Source organism: Bemisia tabaci, chromosome 10 (genome assembly GCF_918797505.1).
Source record: "Bemisia tabaci chromosome 10, PGI_BMITA_v3".
NCBI lineage: Eukaryota > Metazoa > Arthropoda > Insecta > Hemiptera > Aleyrodidae > Bemisia > Bemisia tabaci.
The window spans coordinates 41,487,337-41,509,802 of record NC_092802.1 but is presented as its reverse complement, the minus strand read 5'-3'; the positions used below and the strand labels follow the sequence as shown (position 1 = coordinate 41,509,802).

The 22,466-nt window shown below is 36.6% G+C and overlaps 1 protein-coding gene and 1 pseudogene across 1 annotated transcript; both read left to right on the top strand.

The window, feature by feature from the left end:
- The first annotated feature begins 2,635 nt into the window (after window positions 1–2,635).
- Window positions 2,636–10,878, top strand: LOC109044031 (V-type proton ATPase subunit H-like). Its single transcript, XM_072305051.1, has 5 exons — window positions 2,636–2,812; window positions 4,813–4,992; window positions 8,426–8,533; window positions 8,807–9,030; window positions 10,740–10,878. Exons 3-4 carry the CDS (start codon window positions 8,444–8,446, stop codon window positions 8,999–9,001), a joined length of 285 nt encoding a protein of 94 aa, XP_072161152.1. The 5' UTR covers window positions 2,636–2,812; window positions 4,813–4,992; window positions 8,426–8,443; the 3' UTR covers window positions 9,002–9,030; window positions 10,740–10,878.
- On the top strand, window positions 9,577–21,384 carry LOC109031877 (V-type proton ATPase subunit H-like; annotated as a pseudogene).
- The last annotated feature ends 1,082 nt before the right edge of the window (window positions 21,385–22,466 follow it).

The window sequence follows — 22,466 nt, the reverse complement described above, 5'->3', positions numbered from 1 at the left end:
TCTGTTTTTATTTACTTACTAATACATGTTATCATTTGCTAAAATTTAAAACATGGAATATAGGTGTAATTTTCCTCTTCTGAAATATTTCGGCAAGCACTGCTTGCCTTACGCTTATTTAGGACCGCACGCTACTGACACCCCCCCCCCCCCTCCGCAATTCTGTGTCATTATATACATATCGACGGTGAAACTACCAAACCACGTATCTCGGTTTGCGACGTCGCAAACTTCCTGTCATACTTTATTTTGTAAATGAAAAACTACTTAACGTCCAGTCTTGAAAATTTCTGTGATTTTTCCTCTTCGTGCGGAGAAAATTCTGTGAAAATTTCAAGGAATGATATTGATTTGGTCTACTTCAAAAAAAAAAAAAAATGTGAGCGTAGATTTTTAAACACCGCAAACGAGATACGTGGTTTGGTAGTTTCACCGTCGATATAGGTATTAGCTTAAGTTTGGTCATATAAGAATTTTTCGATCAAAATACCATTAGTTTGCGGAGTTTCAACACGAAATGTCAACCAGGACGAATACAATCTATCTATCTATCGGTAGGGCTGTTCTATCGGTTGTCGGTAAGCTACCGAAACTGTTCCGTTAAGAAAAAGTTACGATGAGAGCACTCTTGCCGATAGCGATCAGAGTTTTCGGAGCTGGCGAAAATAAGCTGTTGCCATGTGTACATCTATTTCATGCGCCGCGCCGCGCCGCCGCGCCAGGCAATCTGATAAACCGACACAAGGGGCAACAATGCATTGAGTGCGAGCTCTCAAAAATCCGATACGGCCGGCTGTTGTCGATATCATCGCCACTGTCGGTACTGGTGCCAGTTTCAATAAGAGACGATATCGAAAGAGTTCCGGCAAGAATTCGTTTGAACACCCCTATCTATCGGTGAGTACCTTTTCTTTTTACCCCCGAGATCATTAGGTATGTGTTTGTGTTAACAAATAAACAAGAGTAAGGTCAAAAATGAATTCTACGATCAAAAGTGCCTGTAGTCACCGAGTTTCAACACGAAATGCCCTCAAGAACGAGTAAAATTTATCTTTGAGAAACTTATAGTTTTATGTTTCTACGGAAAGTTTGAAAGAACGCGTAAAATTGTGTAGGTATTTGCGTCATTAAATTAAGAAAAGTAAGGTCATAAATGAATTCTACGATTAAAATAAAATTAGAATACTTTTGTTTCGCACGAAATCCCCCGAAACGAGTGGAATAGCCGAGACAAGTTGGTTGGTAAGGCGATGACGGGGCCGGGTAGCGCTTCGGCTCGAGCGGGTCCGAGAACGGAAGAGGCGGATTTCTGGACACATTTTGTGAATGATCGATTATAGCTACGTCCCCGTTAGAAGCTATGGTAATGAATCGATTGTTCGATATTCGAACAATCGAGTATCTCGATATTCGATATTTGTCCACCTGTAGCGCGGAATTCAATATGGCGGCCATGTATAATTTTAATTTTAATTATAAAAGTGCTTTTTGGGATGTAAGCTCTTGAGTAATGTCATTATTTCAAATTATAAATGATGGAAGCTTCCTTATTATTGCTTGTTTGATAATGTGAGGGAGGAGCGCTGAGTCTTCATGAGTTTTTGTTCCTGATGTGCTTAAATCGATTGATAAAATGTTTAATAGGTAAGGGACGCAAGAAATATGTAGCTGATCAGAAAACCTAATCGTAAAGTCGTGTGAGTACTTTCGTTTTCATTTTTGATCGTTTCCTCTGAAATTTTAAGTTTGAATGCTGCCATGACCAGGGATTGATATAAAGGTAGACAAAACAAATCATTCAAAGTCGCAATGACCGAGTTTCATTCTGAGCCCTGGTTCACCATTTTTGTGTATTATACTAGCTATTAATACAATGGCCATTGCTAATGAATGAGATATTTGTTATTTAATGAATTTACGGTCTACATGGTACTTCAATGCACACTGGGTCTGGCTCTCACACTGCATGCTCATGTTTCGGAGGGAAAATTTTTCATGTTTCGTACAGCGTTCTTTTGTTTCTCAGCCAATTTTTTCAGCAATTTTTTTTTTATTTGTGTCAAAAAAGTAAGGTCAAAAATGAATTCTACGATCTAAAGTCCGCAAGGATCCCAAGTTTCAACGCGAAATGCCCACAAGAACGAGTAGGTAAAATTTATCTTTGAGTACCTAACATATATAGTTTTATGTTTCTACGGAAAGTTTGAAAGAACGCGTAAAATTGTGTATTTGCGTTATGATATTAAGAAAAGTAAGGTCAAAAATGAATTCTACGATCAAAATAACCTAGGAATACTTTGGTTTAGCACGAAATCCCCAGAAACGAGTGGAATAGCCGAGACAAGTTGGTTGGTAATAAGTAAGTAAGGCGATGACCGGGGCCGGGTAGCGCTTCGGCTCGAGCGGGTCCGAGAACGGAGAGGCGGATTTCTGGACACATTTTGTGAACGATCGATTATCACTACGTCCCCGTTAGAAGCTATGGTAATGAATCGATTGTGCGATATTCGAGCAATCGAGTATTTCGATATTCGATATTCGTCCACCTGTAGCGCGGAATTCAATATGGCGGCCATGTAATCTCTAATCATGCAATTTCCCACGCAGGTCCTGCCGGCCCTTAGATCTAAGATCGCTCAATTCATTTTGATTATTGATTTATTTATTACCAGCCGTTAAAACTGTCATCTTCTCTGCTCATATAGAAGTATTTCAACAATTCGAGACGATGATTTAACCCCAGGGTCAACGAAAATCAAGAAGAAGCCATGGCAAGTGTGGAGAAACCGAAGTTCGGAGTGGATTTTTACAGGTATGAGTGTATGAGTCGTTTTTCTGGTATTGCTTTCAATCGCCTCTATTTCAAGTAAATCGAGGAAGCTTATACAACTGATTCCTCTTTAAGATTGTAGTGAAGTTCCCATAACTTACGATGTTACAACACAACAGAATTGTCACAAGACTCCAGTGACGGAACATGTCTTTTTGTCTGTCCCTGGACTTGTCTTGGAGACTCCACTATGGACCAAAATGTATCTCATTATCTCCTCTCATCTTACCTAGTCAATCAATGAATGCAGACCGGTTCTTGAAACTCTGTTGGCACGCTAGGACAAGATAAGGAATGTGTGAGCTTTGCGCCTGTGAGACCTTGATCCCCTAGGCCTGGGTATGCGGATGAGATTTTCAAGGATCGATTCCTGTGTGTGAGACTGAAGCTAACTTTAAAGAAGGAACCTCTGTGCACAGTGAAGAGTGCTTAACAGGTTTTGTGTCACAATCCCCTGCAAATAGCATGAACTGTGAATGCAGCTTCCACACCTAATTATCTTCCTAGTTCGGACTCCACTGCCAGGTATTTCCCGCCTAAATTTCCTCCTCAAGAATTGTAACTTCCTCATTCCCTAAACGTCCTCTAACTCTCTCCTTCTTTCTCTTTCATGTCGTTTAATCTCTGAAGGAAAGAGTTAGTTTGTCTGCATGTAGTCATGCTGTGATAATGAGGCCAATTTCATCATGAAAGCTCACCTGGACCATCTCTTCCCTGCGAAACGATAGCTTAGCCACTGGTTCACCCGATCATTTCTCTTTCTTTACTCAATGGGCCAGTTGCGCTGGTAACAGAATCATGTTTTGATGCTTGGTTCCAGTAGATAAGCTCTAAATAAAAAGATCTGTCCCAACAGCAACTCTCTACCTTGAATATTAACGGAGATATCTCGCCTTGATAAACTCGATTTATGACGTCATCCACTGCGGTGCCACGTCCTACCGCAGTGGATGTTATTTGACCAATTTTATCTAATCTCCACTGTCAAGCTTCTCTGGTATTGAATCGTGCAACACTCAAGAATATTTATTTTCGGTTTACAGTGTACTCTCTGTTTTTAATTGATTAGAGTGGGTATGTTTTCAAAACCATTCATTTCTCTAAGTTCCATGTACAACAATGCTTACTTGCCAAGTGACATTTTTATGTCTTTGATGGTTTTTTGCACAAAGGAGTCAATTTCTCAAAATGGCGGCAGATAAGGTAACATTAACTGATGCCTTATCCTACGTCGACACCTTAGATGAGCTTACGTTACCTGATGATCAACTGTGTATAGTAGCTCAGCTATGCTCTGTCATTTATCAAGCTAACTTTGATACCAACTTCGAAGACCGGAATGGGTTCGTCACTGGCATAGCAAAGTACATTGAAGAAGTCACCGTTCACGCCAGTTTGGGAAGCTTCACATTCCTGCTACTTGACCACCGTTAATCTGTTAAATTGAATGGATGATGAATGATAAATTATGGCTTTTAGAAAAATTTTGCTTTTCCAGGATAATTTTGAGAAAAATGAGAGGAAATCGTAAGTTTTTGGCAGGGAATAAATGATATGACTCTTTTACTCTCACCTAAATCATTACAGAGCTATGGCAGGAGCAGAAACCTCGTATTCGAAAAGTTAGTTCCATGCAAGTGTTTTCAACTTAACGCAGACATTTTGAAAATTGGTAGAGGCATATTTTTTATAATAAAATCAGAAGTTTATGTATTTCTTTGATGGAAGTTCATATGACCCTTGATTTCAATTGTAAAGATTTCGAACTATCCAAGGAATCCATTGCAGATCGACCTTTAAATGTAAATGTATCAATTTTTGAACCTTTATAGTATTTGCACTGAAAACAGTCAATAGGTTTTTTCATTGAAGCTTAATCGACACCGGTTCTGGTCGTTTTAAAAATTCAGAGCTTTTCCATGTTCTGAATTTGAAGTTGTCAATCTACCAATCCTGTAAAATATCTATTTGTAATGCTCCAGAATGAACCTTTGGAAGATGGCTTGGAACAAGTGGTCATGCTGTCAACGTGGCGATGTTGCTCTCGAGCCATCCCACAACCGAAGTCCAATGAGCAGTCAAATTGGGTGGAAATCTATGAAAAGACTGTTGAAGTATTAGCTCCTGAAGTGAACAAGCTGCTTAATTTCATGTATTTTCAGGTGAGCATTCTAATTTTGTCAGTTTTCGACATTCGGTAAGTAATTAAAGTGGTGTATTTTAGGTGAAAACTTGCATCATGTTCTCTACCAATGTGTCTAAGAAGTGTAACTGATCTTGTTCGGGCCAGAAAAACATGTAAGAAAAAAAGGATATTTGAATGCTTCAAACCACAATTTCCACTTATTGCCACAATGCTAGAACTTAGTTTAGGTTACCCACCTGACACCTGTAGTCTTTAGTTATATAATTAAAAGACAAATAACTAAACGAAAGTATATCAATTGCACTGATAAAATGATTAAATTAATTATCTTTGTCTTTAAAATTAAACATATTTATTTAATTAACTAAAATTACTTCCCTCTGCTTTTTAGTTCCGTGCAAAAACTGGTGATGGTGCCATATTGCACAACTGTGTGATCTTTTATTTATTTAGTATGAATTGGTACAATTGAAACAATGAAAATTGTTATAGTACATGCTAAATACCGGTCACCGTGCCTGAAATTACCTGGCGCATTTAGCAAGAAAGGGGTCTTTGCTGTGGACTTGTAAAGGTCTTAGTCTTTTTGATTTTCATTCAGTTTTTCCGTCTATTGACTTCCATCTTATTTTGCCAATATTCATCGGAAAATTTCATTTTTTCTAGGATTTATGCCATAGGGTTAGATCTCAATTGATTATACAATGATAAATTCTCGCTTGCCAAATGATAATTACTTTTTTGAACTATTGCCCTGAGGGAAGTTTCATGCTTTCAGAGAGGAAACTACTGTGTGAATCTTCTGAAAATTTTCATCTAGAGAATCATAAAATCATGAAGAATATTCAGTAGGAGTTTCAGCGAATTACATACATTTGCTTGATCATAATTGATGAAAAATTGGTGAAGATTCTGAAACACTGCAACTGAAGAGTGTCCTTTCTGTGCTTTGATTTTCTCAAAAATTGGAATTACTTAATAAATCCTAATAATGAATTTGAATTTCAGTCCATCATTCTCTTCATACTTTACTTTGATTACACAACACAACAAATTTCCGGTTCTGGTTTGTCCTTCGAACCAAACCAATTTTTTTCGTTTCCTAGGTGCTACAGTAGTCTGAAAATGCCCATAGAAACTTCAGGAAAATTGTCTGGTGCTTCAGGACGCCGCCATTTTAAAGTTTTCAAATTTGAGAAAACCCACGATTAGATTTTTGCAAATATCTCCTCAACGGCTCATCCCACAAAAAAAACAAAAAACCAGCAGAAAGCACATGAAACTTCCTACCGAAATCTCTCTCCCTGTTTTATCTAGCTTACATTTTTTGTCATAAAATTAACGTTTTCTTCAAAAATTAACTTAAAGAAGGCGCATTTGTGCTGATTTTAGGAGAAACTTTGCTTTAAATCTCCAGCCACGATTATCTGAGAAAAAAACTGTTACGCTCATTGAAAAGAGCGTAAAATTTACTGCTGGAAAACATATCAATAGTTCCTAATCTTGATTATATTCTGTGAAACAGCAGTTTATTAGCTCGGCCCTTAAATTGTGACCATCTCCTTTCAAAACAAGAAAAAAAGAAGGAAAAAACCTAAAACCGAGGCTCAAACTGTGTAACAATGTGGTAAAATAGTGCTGGGCCCACACTATATGGAGGGGGGGGGGGGGGGAGCCAAAAAGTTCTAACATTTTCTATCAGAGCCAACAATTTTGAGCTCTAATGAGGATCAGTACAAAACTGATGGGGGAGTGTTCAGTCCAGGCAGTTTGCATTGGACTATTAAGGTGAGGTAACGTCGAGAAATCAATAATTTTGGGTTTTTTTTACACCTCATCAGTAGATCACACTAGTCAGTGAGATCAAAAGCCCTAAAATTCAAAAATTTTCAATTAGAATCAAAACTTGTGAACTCTAATGAGTACTAATACGAAACTTACCGTCTTGCAGTACAGAACTTGTACCTCGAACTTGTGCTTTGATGCTGTCTTGGATTTTGCAAGATTTTCAGTTGGATTCACTGACTAGTGTGATCTACTGATGAAGTATAAGAAGACCCAAAATTATGGATCTCTCAACGTAACCTCAACTTAATAGTCCAATGCAAACTGAGCTGAACACTCTTCCCATCAGTTTTGTTCTTGATCCTCATTAGAGCCCAAAATTGTTGGCTCTGATTGAAAATGTTTGAACTTTTTGGCTCCCCCCCCCCCCCCCTCCATCCATATAGTGTGGGCCCAGCACTATTTTACCACATTGTTACACAGTTTGAGCCTCGGTTTTAGGTTTTTTCCTTCTTTTTTCTTGTTTTGAAAGGAGATGGTCACAATTTAAGGGCCGAGCTAATAAACTGCTGTTTCACAGAATATAATCAAGATTAGGAACTATTGATATGTTTTCCAGCAGTAAATTTTACGCTCTTTTCAATGAGCGTAACAGTTTTTTTCTCAGATAATCGTGGCTGGAGATTTAAAGCAAAGTTTCTCCTAAAATCAGCAAAAATGCGCCTTCTTTAAGCTAATTTTTGAAGAAAACGTTAATTTTATGACCAGCAAAGTAAGCCAGATAAAACAGGGGAGAGTGATTTCGGTAGGAAATTTTATGTTCTTTCTGCTGGTTTTTTTGTTTTTTTGTGGGATGAGCCGTTGAGGAGATATTTGCAAAAATCTAATCGTGGGTTTTCTCAAATTTGAAAACTTTAAAATGGCGGCATTAGCTAAGTCGGCACTTGTTAAGATTCCACTCGCAAGCAATTGCGATGCAATTGTCCTACAGCAATAAGAGATTGACAGCAGCCGGATTGTGAGCTTAGTCAATCCTCGATTCCTGTTGGATGACTACATTATAGTTGCTTGCAAACGATATGTATTCAAGTGCCAACTTAGCTGACGACACCTCTACCTCAAGTTAGCTGTATCGCCTCTGATTTTTTTACACAAGTTTGTCCTACCTCTTGAAGGAATAAAGTTGTTTGACCAATTTTATATACTCTCCACTTTCAACCTCCTCTGGTTTTGAATCGTGCAACACTCAAGAATATTAATTTTCGGTTTACAGTGTATTCTCCGTTTTTAATTCAGTAGAGTGGGTATGTAGAACAAGAACTAAAGCATTTTGCCATATACCTTGTATCTTTGTAAACTTTATTTGAGAGGAGTTAAACTCCTGTTTGAGGTGACAACTTCAGCGGTAATCTTACTGTATCACTCTCCGCACTGTAGGACTGGCTAAATGATTTGCTATAGACTGTTTACACAAGTAAAAGTAGTCAGCAAAAAATTGATTAGTGTCGTAGTGAGTGGTGTTATTTTCGGAAGGTTGCTTTTGCAACATTAAAAACCTGCCCATCATATTGAAAAAATAAAATAAAAGAATAAAGAATCTTGAATAAAAGAAGCCCAAAGAATTTTGTTGTCTTCTTCCTAATGTAGATTCCTCCTTTTTACAGATTTAAAAACATATCAAAATGGCGCCAGAGCCACTGGATATCTCTGAGCATGAGTTGCTCTTCAAAGCAACCAATTTATCCAAACTGGCCTCCATAGATTTGTCTCAGGTATGAGTTATAAATATTTTTCATCAAGTAACATTTTTTTGTTAGTCAATGAGAACTGGAATAATTTTTTAGGACAAACAGCTCATATTTTTTCTGTTCTTTTTTTCTTATATTTTAGTTCAAAACCTGTTAGAGATCTCTCCTAAATTGTTGCAGGCTCAAGAAATGAATTTCAAATTCAGAGTATTGCATTAGAAAACTGGTTTTCTCAGTTGATGTGAAGTGTGCTCTATTATAATTAATAATTAACATTTTCTGTATTTTAAAATCCAGGAGGACAGGTCAAGAGTTGAAATATTTGCCGAGTATTGTGCTAAGAAGCGAGAACCTATTTGCGGTCAGTTTTTGAACTTGTTAAATGGATCTGATGGATTCATTGTGAATATGTCTGCCAGAATAATCGCCAAGATTGCCTGTTGGAACCCATCTGCCAATTTACTTGACAGCTCTGATTTCACTTTTACCTGAATCGGTTGAATGGACAATTAAAATTGAGTGTAAGTTAAATGGATCAATGATTTTCTGCTATTACTTCTAATTAATTCAGTAATGCATCTGTTGTCCTCAGAATTCTGTTTCTGCAGGTGCAAAAAGTTCTAAAGCATCTTGCCTTTGCCACATGATCCGGCGGTCTCTACTTCTTAGCAAAATTTTTGATGAGAAAAGAGAGAGAAAAAAAAGACATCACTTTTTTAAAATTGCATCACTCGATGCTGATTGTTGATGATTGCTTATTTCCTGTGATTGCTAATTTCCTACGATATAACATAAAATAAATAAGGAGCTAGGTGGCACAATGGTGTGGGGGAGCGCAGGTTGTTCTTCTGGAAAACTGATATTTCCATACAGCATACCATAAGGCACTACTGCACCAAATTTCATGACAGTATTTCAAGATTTGAGCAAGTTACAGGATTTTTTTTTTTTTTGCAAGGTTACGATTCTGTGACAATAATCATCTAGGTCATGACTGTTATCTGTCAAAATTTCTGTACAAATTCTCCACATAGCTGAAAATTGGCTGGTCTTTTAAGGTTTTTTCAATGCACGACCCCATTATAGCTGAGGAAGAGACCCTTCTCACAAGCAGCGATGGTGAAAGCGAATGTGAGGCTGAAGATTCATGATGTCTCGATTGATGAACTCAGTGGAGCTGGCCCTTCTTAATTTTGTCCCCTTTACTCCTAGACATGCACTGAGGGGGCTTATAAACTTTTTCAACATAAATATGCTTTTTTTCAAAAAAAATAATAATCTTTTAGTAGTTCCCTTTCCTTGATAGCCTGTAGTTCTCTTGAAAAACGACTTCTGTAGCGCTTTTATAAATCTCATTTTAAATATGTCAAATACTGTATTTCAGTAAATGCAGTGGTACCAACCTCTAAATGAGGGTTTGATCTATCATTTTTGTCAAACCCATGATCTCAAAATCTTTAGTATATAGCTGGTAATCATTAGAGTAACCTGTACAGCAAGAGTATAGACGGGTGTGAAACTCAGAAAATTAAATCCATCAGGCCTTCACCGATGCCTGCGCAAACAAGGTTAGGGCCCAAAAGGGCAGCCAACGTATGAATTACATACATCCAGAACGATTTATTATTATAATTGTCACAACCTGTTGTTTGCAAAGAACGTATTTGACATAGTTTTTGCATAAATTTACTAATTTTTGAAGAACGCACATTTATGAACATTCTTTGCCATCTTGATTTGAATTTTAATCTGAAGATTGGCAGTGAAATTTTATGTGTTAAAGAGCTGGCTACCCGTTTGGGCCCTAAACCCTCCATGAAGCAAGCTGTCCATACTCTCAGTATACAGGTACTCTAAGAATCATGTCTTAAAATATTCAACCTTCGTTTTCTCAAACCGCTATTTTCTGACTCATGCCATTTTTCCATCTAAATCCTCAAATGTGATGATCTGGAAAAGTCCGACTTATTTTTCAAAGTAAACTCTTCAAGCAAAAGAAAATGAGTGAATCTGCTGGAAAAGTCACCTTTTAATATTTGAACTTGCATTAAAAAATCCCATCTCTTCCTGAAACAGATAGAATTTTTCTTAAACTTCTTATTCCACACCCTTCTCATTTAAGTATGCCCTGGGTACTGTCAGTGGGCACTTTACAGTGGGCCTCAGTTCAATCTTGATCTGACATCTTCAGGATGCGTTTACTGATTTCATCGAATTTGTTATCTTTTAGGGAGAGGACTTCTTTTTGCCGGAAGATGCTTGCAAGTAGTTCTTCGTCACCATAAATATTGTTTGGCTTTCATCAAAGTTGGAGGGCCTTCAACATTGTTGAAAGTCCTTGCCTCCGGACAAGTAAATTTCCAAATTCAGTACCAACTTATGTTCTGTCTTCGGTTACTGCCTTTCAACCCTAAATTTGCTCAAAAAATGAACAAGTGAGTATATACAAATAAGTCTAAAAGTGTTAATTGTCTGTTGAAGAAGAATTTTGTTTTTAAATTGTTGAAATATCAGGTCAGATAGCCTTATCATGCCATAAATGTTTTAAATTCTTCGCTAGGGACCATCATGGAGGAAGTCCGGGTGACAATCGGCTCTGTCTATGAAAATAATAGGCTGTATAAAATTTGAGCCAATTTGAAGCTTTTTTAGATGATGCTCAAAGGGATTAAAACTATGGGCAAAATTACATTGGTTTGAATGGGCAGAAAAACGCCTGATCTGCGAAAATACATTTTTGGATCTAAAATGCGCTGAAATGAAGAAAACCTGTTCAGCTCTTAGAGAGGCATCCAGGGGCTTATTCGAAACGAGAAAATCACACTTTTGAAACATGAGTGGGGACAGCAGGGTCATGGCGTAGCTGGTTTTGAGGTGCCGCGCCCATAGCTACGTGATCGATTTTGAGACTTTCAGATCGAACTTACAATAAGTGTTCCAAAGTTGGAGAGGCAAATGTATCTCACAACTTGATGAGAAATAATGTATAATGGTTGTTTTAGCCCTTGAGAACTATACTTGGCCCTTTACAATTTAGCCTCCCATACTATTTCTCGAGCCCAGAACGAAATTGGTGTATACTTTTTATCTTGCACTCGAGTGATCCCCCTTACCCTCACCCTTGGGTCAAAAGTGTGATTTTCTCGTTTCGAAGGAGCCCCTGGATGCCTCTCTAAGAGCTGGTCAGGTTTTCTTCATTTAAATGCATTTTAGATCCAAAAAACGCATTTTCGCAGATCAGGCGTTTTTCCGCCCACTCAAACCAATGTAATTTTGCTCGTAGTTTTGATCTCTTTGAGCATTATCTACAAAAGCTTCAATTTGGCTCAAATTTATACAGCCCATTATTTTCATAGATAGAACCGATTGCCACCCGGACCTCGTCGATTTCCCTCCATGACGGAAATAAGCCGCACCCTAATGGTACCTCCAACTCAAATATCAGGTAAGAAGACCAGTTGAAAAAGAACAAGTTCAAAGGCGGAAGCGGTTCATTAAGAATCAGAAACCCTTCCCTAGAATATGGATGAATGTTTAATATGTTACTAATTAGTATAATTTCAATGCATTAAACAAATTGCTGTCTACATGGCATTGTTACTAAGTTTAGAACTTTCCAAGGCTGTATACAATGAGGAAAATGTTCTCTGTCAGTCCAATATTAAGGGATTAATAAAGAAATGATTTGAGTGTGTAGTCTGGTTGAGAGAAAAGTTCATGCGTAGTAAGAGCAGACAAAAAGAAAATGAATCTACCTCTATTTTTTTTCCTTCACTCTAACATAATTCTGGTTGCTCTTAAATTTCACAGATTAGGCGTCATTCCAATCCTAGGAGATATTCTCAGTGACTTTGTGACAGAAAAAGTTACCCGCATCATCTTGGCTGTATTCAGGGTAAGTTGGTTTTTATACCCATCCATTCTTTTATGCCGGCCCTACACACTTGCGCACAGGGTGCATTCAAAGCATTGATGCCTGCTTGATCATATTTTAAAAGTGATTGCAGATAGTTAATTAGTTAATTTAATTAGAGTCATTCAGCATCACAGGCTATTAATGTTTTTACAGAAAACATGAAGGGTGAGTGAAAATAAAAAAATTTAGATTCTTAACTTAATGGAAGCAAAAAATTTCAAAATCTTGGTTGTAACACTGACATCATCTTCGGTTAATTTACAAATAGTTTGAACAAGTATATCTATATCACGCCTGTACTATACTACCGTGCTAAGCAAGAACGCCTTAAATCCATCAAGATTTTCCCTCTTTTTTTGGAACTTAACACTTTATGAAGTAAAAATTCCCCTATGCACCGCAAATTTTCAGGTTAAGTTCTAGATAGTATTTGCAACAGAATTTTGTGAAAACATTTTCCCAAGGTATACAAGTTTTTCTGCTATAATATATTGTTTCCAAAAAATGTAAAATGGCGTTTTTGCGTTGCACGGCAGTATAGCGCTCTGCAACTCCTGATTGCCATCAAAACCGATTCTGCAACGATTCGATATCTGCAACCGTTCAAAAGTTATGCCCATAAGTTGATTTTTCTTTAACCCCCTCTCCCCGGGAGGCTGGATCAAAAACTCCGCCATTTTTTAACTTCTGTAACCTTCCTTTACAAAAGGTGAGGGTATGACAAGATTCTGTTCTGGGTCCAATTCTTATGGGAAATGCATATACCTCTTTGTGAAAATCGGCAGAAGTTCAGATATGGATTGTTTGTGTCAATGTAAGGTGGAAAGTAATCTGTATTTCTTTCCCTCGCCTCTCAAATGTAAGAATTTGAGGAAGTAAAAACAAGAGGGAAAGAGCTCGTTGATTCGAGTTTTGCTCTTGTGCTTTCTGTCTCTCCTCCTACCCCTTTCAAAACGGAATCGCCTGTCAATTGGATGGAATTAGCCAAGTTAGGGTTAGTTGGGGTCATTCCATAATAGGATGATTCTGGATTGGTCTCACAGCGATTGTAATCATATAGTCAGGAAATTTTTACATTAGTATGTTATTGCAAATGATCGGTCGGTCTCATGCAGTGTTTTGATTGACTCTCTTATTTTTTCTTACAAGGTATCCAGGAAAGTATAATCAATAAACTGGGAAACTCTACCTCCAGATGTTACAAGTAACAGAAAATTTCTGTATACGGTCAACCTCCGCTAAATCGAACATGTTACCTAAAAATTGCTATAAATCAGAAAGTTTCTGACCTAAAGAGCTCAACCAATTAGTATTTCAAAGCCAATGAAGTGATTTTCAAGCTCCCATAATCCACATTCCCTGGCTTTATTTGTGAAGGTTGGTGACATGACTTTTGAGATACCCCTCAACTTGGTGAAAGATGAACAACCGCCCCCCCCCCCTCCTTCCCCCAATAAAAAATTTTCAAAAACCTAAAGTGTCAACTCATTGTTTTTCAAAGAACAAACAATAATCCCTAAACAACTTTAAAGTGTGTTTTCCTGTTCAGAGATGATTAATAATTTCTTTTTTTTCTTGTTTTATTCGCTTTTTAGAACTTAATCATGAAACCAGAAGAGTCGAACATTGCAAACGAACATTGTATCGCAATGGTACAGAGAACGCAAATTCGATGATGAAGACATTGTAGAAGATATTCAGTTTCTCTACAAAAAATTGCAGGCATCCGTTCAAGATTTAAGGTATGTGGTAACTCTATTTTCTCTCCCACTAAAGTACTCGGCATTCTACAAGTGGGTGGGTGTATTTACTGGTCTTTCTCCCCAGTGGTTGCATACACCACATCTTGCAGGAGAACTATGGGTGGGGAGAAGTGTATTCCTGTGGTGAAGCACTTCCGAAAAAATTAACAACTGTAATATAGCCTATAAAATTTATGTATTTTAAATGTGGGTTCAAAAAAGTCCGGTTTGGGAACCCATGTGTATAACAACGGTCAGTAAAGCTAGGCCTAGACAACATTTTTAGAGACGCTGCACTCTTCATCCTCCCGAAGAGTAAGTCATTTTGGGAATCATTAATTACTTTTTGCCTAATGATGATTCATGAAATTGGTGAATAATCTGTTGAAACATGATTTAGATCAACCAACTTGCATTGTAAAATGTTCAACAGGTTATTCTGAAGTTATCATCTGCTTAGAATGGAGGCAAAAAATACTTCCGTGTTAAAGAAGAATGCTGTATGAGCCATCAGCCATTGCCAAAGCTCCTTTAATAGAATACAAAGAAATATGTGAATATTTTTTCTCCAATTTTTCAGAGAATTTAATCCACAATCGGACCTTAGTTAGCTGCAAATTTTAAGAGAGAATATTCATAAATCTTCTCAAATATGAACATTTAATCTGAGGAAGTTTGGCAACTCTCGAATATTCATACGATGTTTCTCCTTAGTACAGTAGAGTAGCTCATATATCATTAAATTGAAGTACAAAGTCTCTTAATGACATTTTCTCCACCTAAAAGAGTGATAATTCACGGTTTATTTTTGGAAGACCATTGTCTGTAGTGAGTGTGGTATCTATTATCAAGAAAGTAAATACTGTAATTTGAAATAATTTTTTTCATTTTTACTTATAGTTCTTTTGATGCCACTGAAGTAAAATGTGGGCGACTAGAGTGGTCTCCAGTCCACCGGTCTGCTCAGTTCTGGGGAGAAAATGCAGCACGTTTGAATGAGCACAACTATGAGCTTCTTCGCTGTCTGGTCTATTTACTTGATACTTCTGAGGATGCTTTGGTGCTCAGCATTGCATCCTTTGATGTTGGTGAATACGGCCGTCACTATTCTCGAGGCAAACAGTAAGTAATAATTGACAATTTTTAAATTAAATCAAGATTTAAAAACAATTCTTCTGAGAAGTTTTGATTTACATGCGCTGACATTCTAACCGTTTGATGAATGACAACTTAGTTGGTTTTGAGGCGGACAAGGTTTTGAGTTGGAAGTTCCCAAATCTTATCAATGCTCCGAAATTCCGTTATCATTCCGAAATTTTTAAACATCGCCAATTCATAAAGATACAGTAGTATTCCAATGTTACCATAACTAAACAAAACCAGAAATTTATTCAAAATCGAGGTTTATTCTAAGTAGTTTCCCTAAAAAATGTTTGTATCTGATTTTTAGTACCATAACATCTGGCTATTTTTTCTCTCTCAAAAAAGTTCTCAACTTTACATTTTGATCAATTTTCCGGAAATATTGTCATATTACATTTAATTTTGACTTATGACAGAAGTGACAGTAAATGACAGATTTTTACCACCTATCTACTGGTAAGTAGTAGAAATTGCTAAGTGTCACCCAGGATTAGATAGATTGGTCAGAGTTATAACTTCACATACAGCAAATGGATTCTGCACCAGAACTGTGACAGTCGTCACCCCTCTGCCAATTCGCTAACTACTTTAGGTGTTGAAAAATTAAAACATTTTATAAACCTTCGAAGCAATTTGTTTCAGTTCAATGTTATTTTGAAAACCTCAGCAAGAGGATAGTGTGTTGAAACAACTTGACAACTGTGTTTCAATTCTTTTTCAATCTAAAATCAAAGTTTCAAATACGCGCCTTTCACTGAAAACTTCATGCTCTTCCCTTATCTATTCAAATCTAGGCGTTTCTCTCTTTTCCCACTCCTCTTTATTAGACCTGTGAGCGGCCTTTACCAACATTTTAGTGATCTGGAGAGTGATGGTGATGCTTCGGGAAATGATTAATTCATACTGATCCCAGTACCTATTTGAGAAAATACTTCATATTTGTGGTGGACGTATTGTCTCAACGACTAAAGCCGATCATTAGTTTTGTCTTTGAAGGAACATCTCTGTGTCCTTTGAGTGCAGAACTTTTAACCCTTAACCCGAAAAATTCACTCCATCAACAAGAAATCAAGTATTCTATTCTTCCATGTGGTTTTATTATGAAACTTGTTGAATACATTTCTGCAATATTTAGGAAACCCGTTGTTTAATGCCGAGCAAGCCGACGTTTAATGTTGACCAGTCTTTTAATCATTTTGGCTCCTCATATTCTCTATTTTTTCTTTCATTTTGAATCATGAGTGACACATACAGGTGATTACTACAAAGCTGCATGGATACTGAGCATGTCATAATGCACTTAATGAAAAACTGTCTAACCCGTTAAGTATTAGAGATGAGGGTAAGGAAATATAAAATTATATTTAACAAAGTTCTTAGCACTTCAGCATTTATTTTAATTTCTAGCTCAATCAAAGATAATGTAACAATTAAATAATAATTTTTCTGTTATGAAAAATGAGTTTAGTTAAATATTGGTTTGTCTTTAACTAAACTATTATACACCTTAACAAAAGAGATCTAAGCTAATTGTGGGGTATAGAACCTGCTAATCATGTCAACTATTTTCCTTTTTCTTTTTTGCCCAATCTTCTGCAATTCTCTTTCTTTGTAACAGAAAACTCCGCAACGGATAAATTCACCCGCCTTTTCCTGTATTAAACACATGTATTACCCTCTCTGTCCAGTAGGTGTCTCTCTGTACCAGATGAATCTTCGGGTCCCTTGAGATCCACTACAGAGAGCACTGTATTAGTTTCTCAGTAGATCCATGTTAATGGTAAACGATTATTGCATGCGAATATAAATATTTTGCTACTCGAGTCTAGGATTATACCTGTCGCACAAACCTAAGAAGTAAAATTTTCTTAATTAATTTTGTCGTTGATTTTTTATTTTTGTTTTATTTCAGGGAGTATCTAGGATGCCAGCTGGAAAAAGAGCAAGGATCAACAACTACTGCAGCAAAATCTGCAGCTGGAGTATTCGCTGGTAAGACCTCCATGTAGTTTGACTGCTTCAGAAATTAATCAAATCTTGTATTTGAAGATCATCATGTGCTGCGGCCATATTAAACACTGAGATTTTTCCTGCCTATTATTATCAATACACCAGACATGGGTAAATTTACTGATGTGGCAGTCCATTGACCTGTATTAGCTAAAAGCCTGCTAATTAGGAGTATGGATTTTGGTGCCTTCAACGAAGACTTGTTACCAGAAGTATTACCCAGACTCTTAACAATGAGTCAATGACGCTGACTTTTTGTATTGTATCATTTAAAATTTCTAATTGAGGTGAATCCTTTGTAATGGGTCAGTTGCGCTGGTCACAGGAGTGCATTTTGATGGTTTCAGCTCATAGATTAGCAAAAAGGAATCAGTTATGTCCAGATGCTTAGTTTTTCCATCCAGTATTAACGGAAATATTGCACTTTTAAAAACACAGTGTATGATGTCATCCACTGCGGTAGCTTACACCATGGTCCCGTCCACCTTTGATTCATCAATTAGTGATGTACACATTTGTATTGGTAGCTCTACTCAAATCATAGATGAAACGAAGGTGGAAGAAACTATAGTATCCACTACTGTGATGGATGACGTCATACGCCATGCTATTTGAAGAGGAATATCTCCGCTGGTATCGGACAAGAAAACTTGGGTTTTGGACAGATCTTGTCATTTTTTGCTGATCTGTAATCTGATGTCATCATAATACAATTCTGAGACTAACGCAACTGACCCATTTAACACTTTGAATTTTGATCAAGGAGGGAAGCACGGATTTGACGAAGCTAATCGGCAATCTAGCTGAAATAGTAATTTTGATGGCCAGCTTGTAATATGCAATAATTATCTTCTCGATGGTTGTGGATTTTGAACTTGAAGAATTAATGGCTAATTAGTAATTATTGGTAGTCTCACACATCAAGACAGCCGTGCTAAGGAAGAACGCCGCATAAACCCTCAGGCGTTGCCAAATTTCCTTTCATAAAATCCGAATTTTCTGGTAAACTTATGACAATTTTTCTCCCAATTTATTCAGATAATATTCGTAATTGCATCTACAGGTTCTGAAAATTGAAAGGAAAACTATTCATAACATTCCTCGAAAATAATAATTCTATCGAAGTAAATTTGGCAACTCTGGAATGTTCATACTGCGTTCTTCTTTAGCACGGCAGAAGAGGACAATGATTCAGTAAAGGCAGGCAGGGGCACAGAGCAGCTGAGTTCCTCAGGTTTTTTCCTAAATTCTTGAAATTGACCCTATGTTTTCTCGAGGTTCCTCTCCTCCAGTAAATATTTTTTAGCCTCTTTCTCCTCTATTTTAGTTTGTTTTCATAGATCTTTATTCAAAATGAGTATGCAGCTCAAATGAGGTTTTTAGGTTCTTGCATTTATTCCTACGTTGCAAGAAATTTTTCAGAGCTCTTAAAATGCTATCTACTTCCCTGCCTCAAAAGTAGTGAAGCAATTCTATTAATCAATCGATTATTTTGTGAAGACATTCACTAATTTCCTTTGATTTTCTTCTAGAGGTATAGATCCATCAAAGTCAGTATTGGTGTCGATACTCAATTCAAAGCTTATCAACGGCGTAAGTCCGCGATCACATATCTCGTTTGCGGTGTCTGAAAATCTCAGCCTCTATGCTATTTTTTTAAAGGAGAACAAATTGACATCATTCCTTAAAGTTTTTGCAGAATTCTCTTTGCACAGAAAAGAAAAATCACGGCAGTTTTAAGGAATTGCCGTTGAGTAGTTTTCCGTTTAAAAAATAAAGTATGACAGTAAGTCTGCGACGTCGCAAATCAAGTTATGAGATTGCCGACTTTCACCGTCGTTATGTCTTTACAACTAAAACTAAATGGAACAAAACAGAACCTCAACATTGACTCCCAAATTCAGTGTCAAAAGGGCTCCTATCCAGAAAACCAAGTACCTCAGCATCTGCTAAATTCTGTTTTTTGATATAATATTCCTTACGACCTCTTGGACACCGTCTCACCATCAAAAAATCCGATATCAATAAGATCAGAGTATTTTATAGGGGAATATCTATAAATCTCATTTGAATAATTTTGTGAGGAGGTCTAATTGATCCTGTTCTTATATCTGGACTTAATCTATAGTAAAAATACATTCAAAAGAATGAAATAAATAGTCAAACTTCTGAAACAATAAAAAAGATTATTCCAGATCTAATAATATAGTTGATTTTTAAAGATCGAGATCCTTCGTATAAGGATTCTCGAATAACATCTGGCCATCAAGCTCTCAAACTCAAACCTTCTATGTACCAGGCTCGAGAAAAGCAGGGCCAAACAGTGAATTTTTCTGTATTTTTTCTTGCAATATTAAGTAGATATGATGAAACGTCCGACTGGTCTTCAAGGAGAGCTTTTGTTTCCTTGCTGATCAGGAAGATAAGATAGACAAAATAGTCAAATTTTCCGAATGATAACAGAGTGAGGCGTATCCTCTTTACACCTAAACCAGGAATTTCTCAGCTCCATTGGATAACACTTGTGAAAAGGCCAAAAAATTATTTTTTCAGCCCTGCTTGTCTCGACCTTGGCATATTGAAATTTTAAGTTCAAAAATTCATTGCGCTTAGAAAGTCGCAAAGAATATAATATTGTATAATAATTAAATTTAGCCAGGTCAGAATACCTTTGGTTTCCCATGCAGGGTCGCTACAGGTATCCTAATTTTTTGCTTTTGAAGCAACTTCTGTTGAATGAGTTCTAACTATTTCTCTTCTCTTCTTATTTTTAGGTAAAATATCATAAGATTATCTGGAAGAAGTTGGCTCCCAATAGTGGAGAGGAACAAATGCTGCTGTTATTTGGTGTCAATCAATTCTGGTGCCCTTTTAATTCTTTCTTGAGAATGATTTTTCCTCAAAAGGGACTCATGCTGATATCTTGGCAACTAGTTATGTATTAAAAAAGTATGATGGTGGCACTTTCTCAACTCATTTATTGAACTTAAATTTTCCAGATTAGTTGTCTTAAAGTAAAGTCATCCATGAAGTGTGAGCTAAAATTCGCTTTAGCTGTAATTAAACAGTGGCACGAGGGTGTAATTAAAGCCTCTGAAAACATTGTGAATGTCTCTCCAATGAATGCTTAATTTAAGTACATGTATAAACAATTTTGTTAGTTTATGAATTGGTTGGAACTCAAACAATTTACCATTCCCCATTTCGAGTATATTTTGTCTAAATTCTATTTTAGTCTTTTCCATAAGAAAGTTCTCTAAAGTAGGTTAATTTGAAAATCTGTAGTAGCATCTTTCAACTGATAGAGACTTCTTCAAGAGTTGCTGTTTTAATAGTTGTAATATTTTCATTCTTATTAGCCTCAACTCAACTTTACAATTAACAGGGTGTGTTGGGAACAACTACAAAAATCTAATACAGCATTCATCTTTTTGCACCATGCCAATCAGCTGTGCTTAAATTTTTTATCGCTGTAAACTGCATCTTATTTGAAATTGGTCACCTCTAAGCCAGTCAAATAGGCCAGACCAAATACTAAACGCAGGAAAGTTCAGAGATGTTGTTTTTTTTTTTTGCTGTTTTTTCCAGCCCCTGGACCCCTTAAAAACCAGTAGCTTTTCTCCACAAGCCTTAGCAGTTAATCTCAAACAAAAGATCAAAGAAAAAGTTTCAATAGTTTGGAACCTAAAGTCGTAAGATGCTAAACCTATTTACCATAATGCTTCTGAGCGGCTGATTTCACTTGATTTAAAATGACTATGTTATGAACGAGATTAATTATATTTTTTCAGCAACTCTTGTGCTGCAGTATTAGTATGTAATTCTTATGTTCATTGAAACAAATCTCTCTATGCTCCAAGCCACGATGACAACACATAATTATTTTCCCCAAGTTCATTTCATAGCAATGTCACCTATCACTGTCCTTGTCGGATCATTCTATGAGATGTTGATGATGTATTTTTGATTTGTTAAATTTTATTATTGAGGTATCATATAATATTGTTAATGTTAAATTATATGTCAAAAAATTATGCAATTTTATTTAATTTGTGTTTCCCAAATTCGATTTTTTTTTTGGATGGGAGGTGAGTAAAAATTGAAGAGCATTTTGTAGAAGGGTGGCTCTACAAGGTACTATTTATTGAGGAAAATGCAATTGAAATTGTGTTGATTTTGATCACACTTAATCCTGTTGGGTAACTTTAAACCCGTTAACTTCAATCAACCTATATTGAACTGAAAATTGACAATAGTTTTAATTGTTAACTTTTTGAGCTTTTCAAAACTTGAAGCATTGGCGGATCAAGAGGGGGCGGTCACAGTGGTATGCTGCCATGCTAAGTTGAAAATCAGTAAATCCATAATTTGTCGCAAGTCCACTAATGGACCAGTTTAGAAGGTACAAATTAACACATTCTGATACATGTCGTAACAAGAATTTTACCTAGAACACGATTCACGCAACAGAAATTGATGAAACTAACTCTAATTGATCTGTTTAACATTTTTTGATGCGTGAATTCAAACCTTACGCTCATAGAAAAATTAAAGTCTAGTTCAGACCAATTGCGCAGTAAGGGTTACTGTAACAGTCTCTGCGGTATGAAAAGATGGCAACCTTGATTTTGGATCTTCGGCTCAGCTGTTGCACGTAGTTAACACCTAGAACAATACAAGGCAGGAAGGAACATGGCTTGATTAAGAAGCCTGCCGAAACTGTTGTGGTAGGTGTGATTTGATTCAAGTAGACCATCGTTTTTCTTGTGAGCAGGGAATTCAAAATTCTTGTAACCAATGTAAACTAAAAAACGTTGTTATCTTAGTTTGGAGTTGATTTCAGTAAGTCCCTTTGTGCAAGTTGTGTTTAACGTGTTTTGGTTAAAAGCCATGTATCAGAACGCTTCAATTTTTGCCTTGTTTACTGGTCCATTACAAAATATAATTCTGCTCGTTTCGAAGAAAGTAGTTCAAGAGGTTTCCATTGACCACCTGGGATCAATTCATTTTTGATGATGACAAATGAGGGGCTTGGAGTACAAGGCACATCAGTGCAGTTTTTGCTATTTCAAAATGTACTTGTTACAAGTTTCGAAATTTCATGGATCCTCAAGGCAGAAAGAAAGTTCAAACTGACTTTTTGATG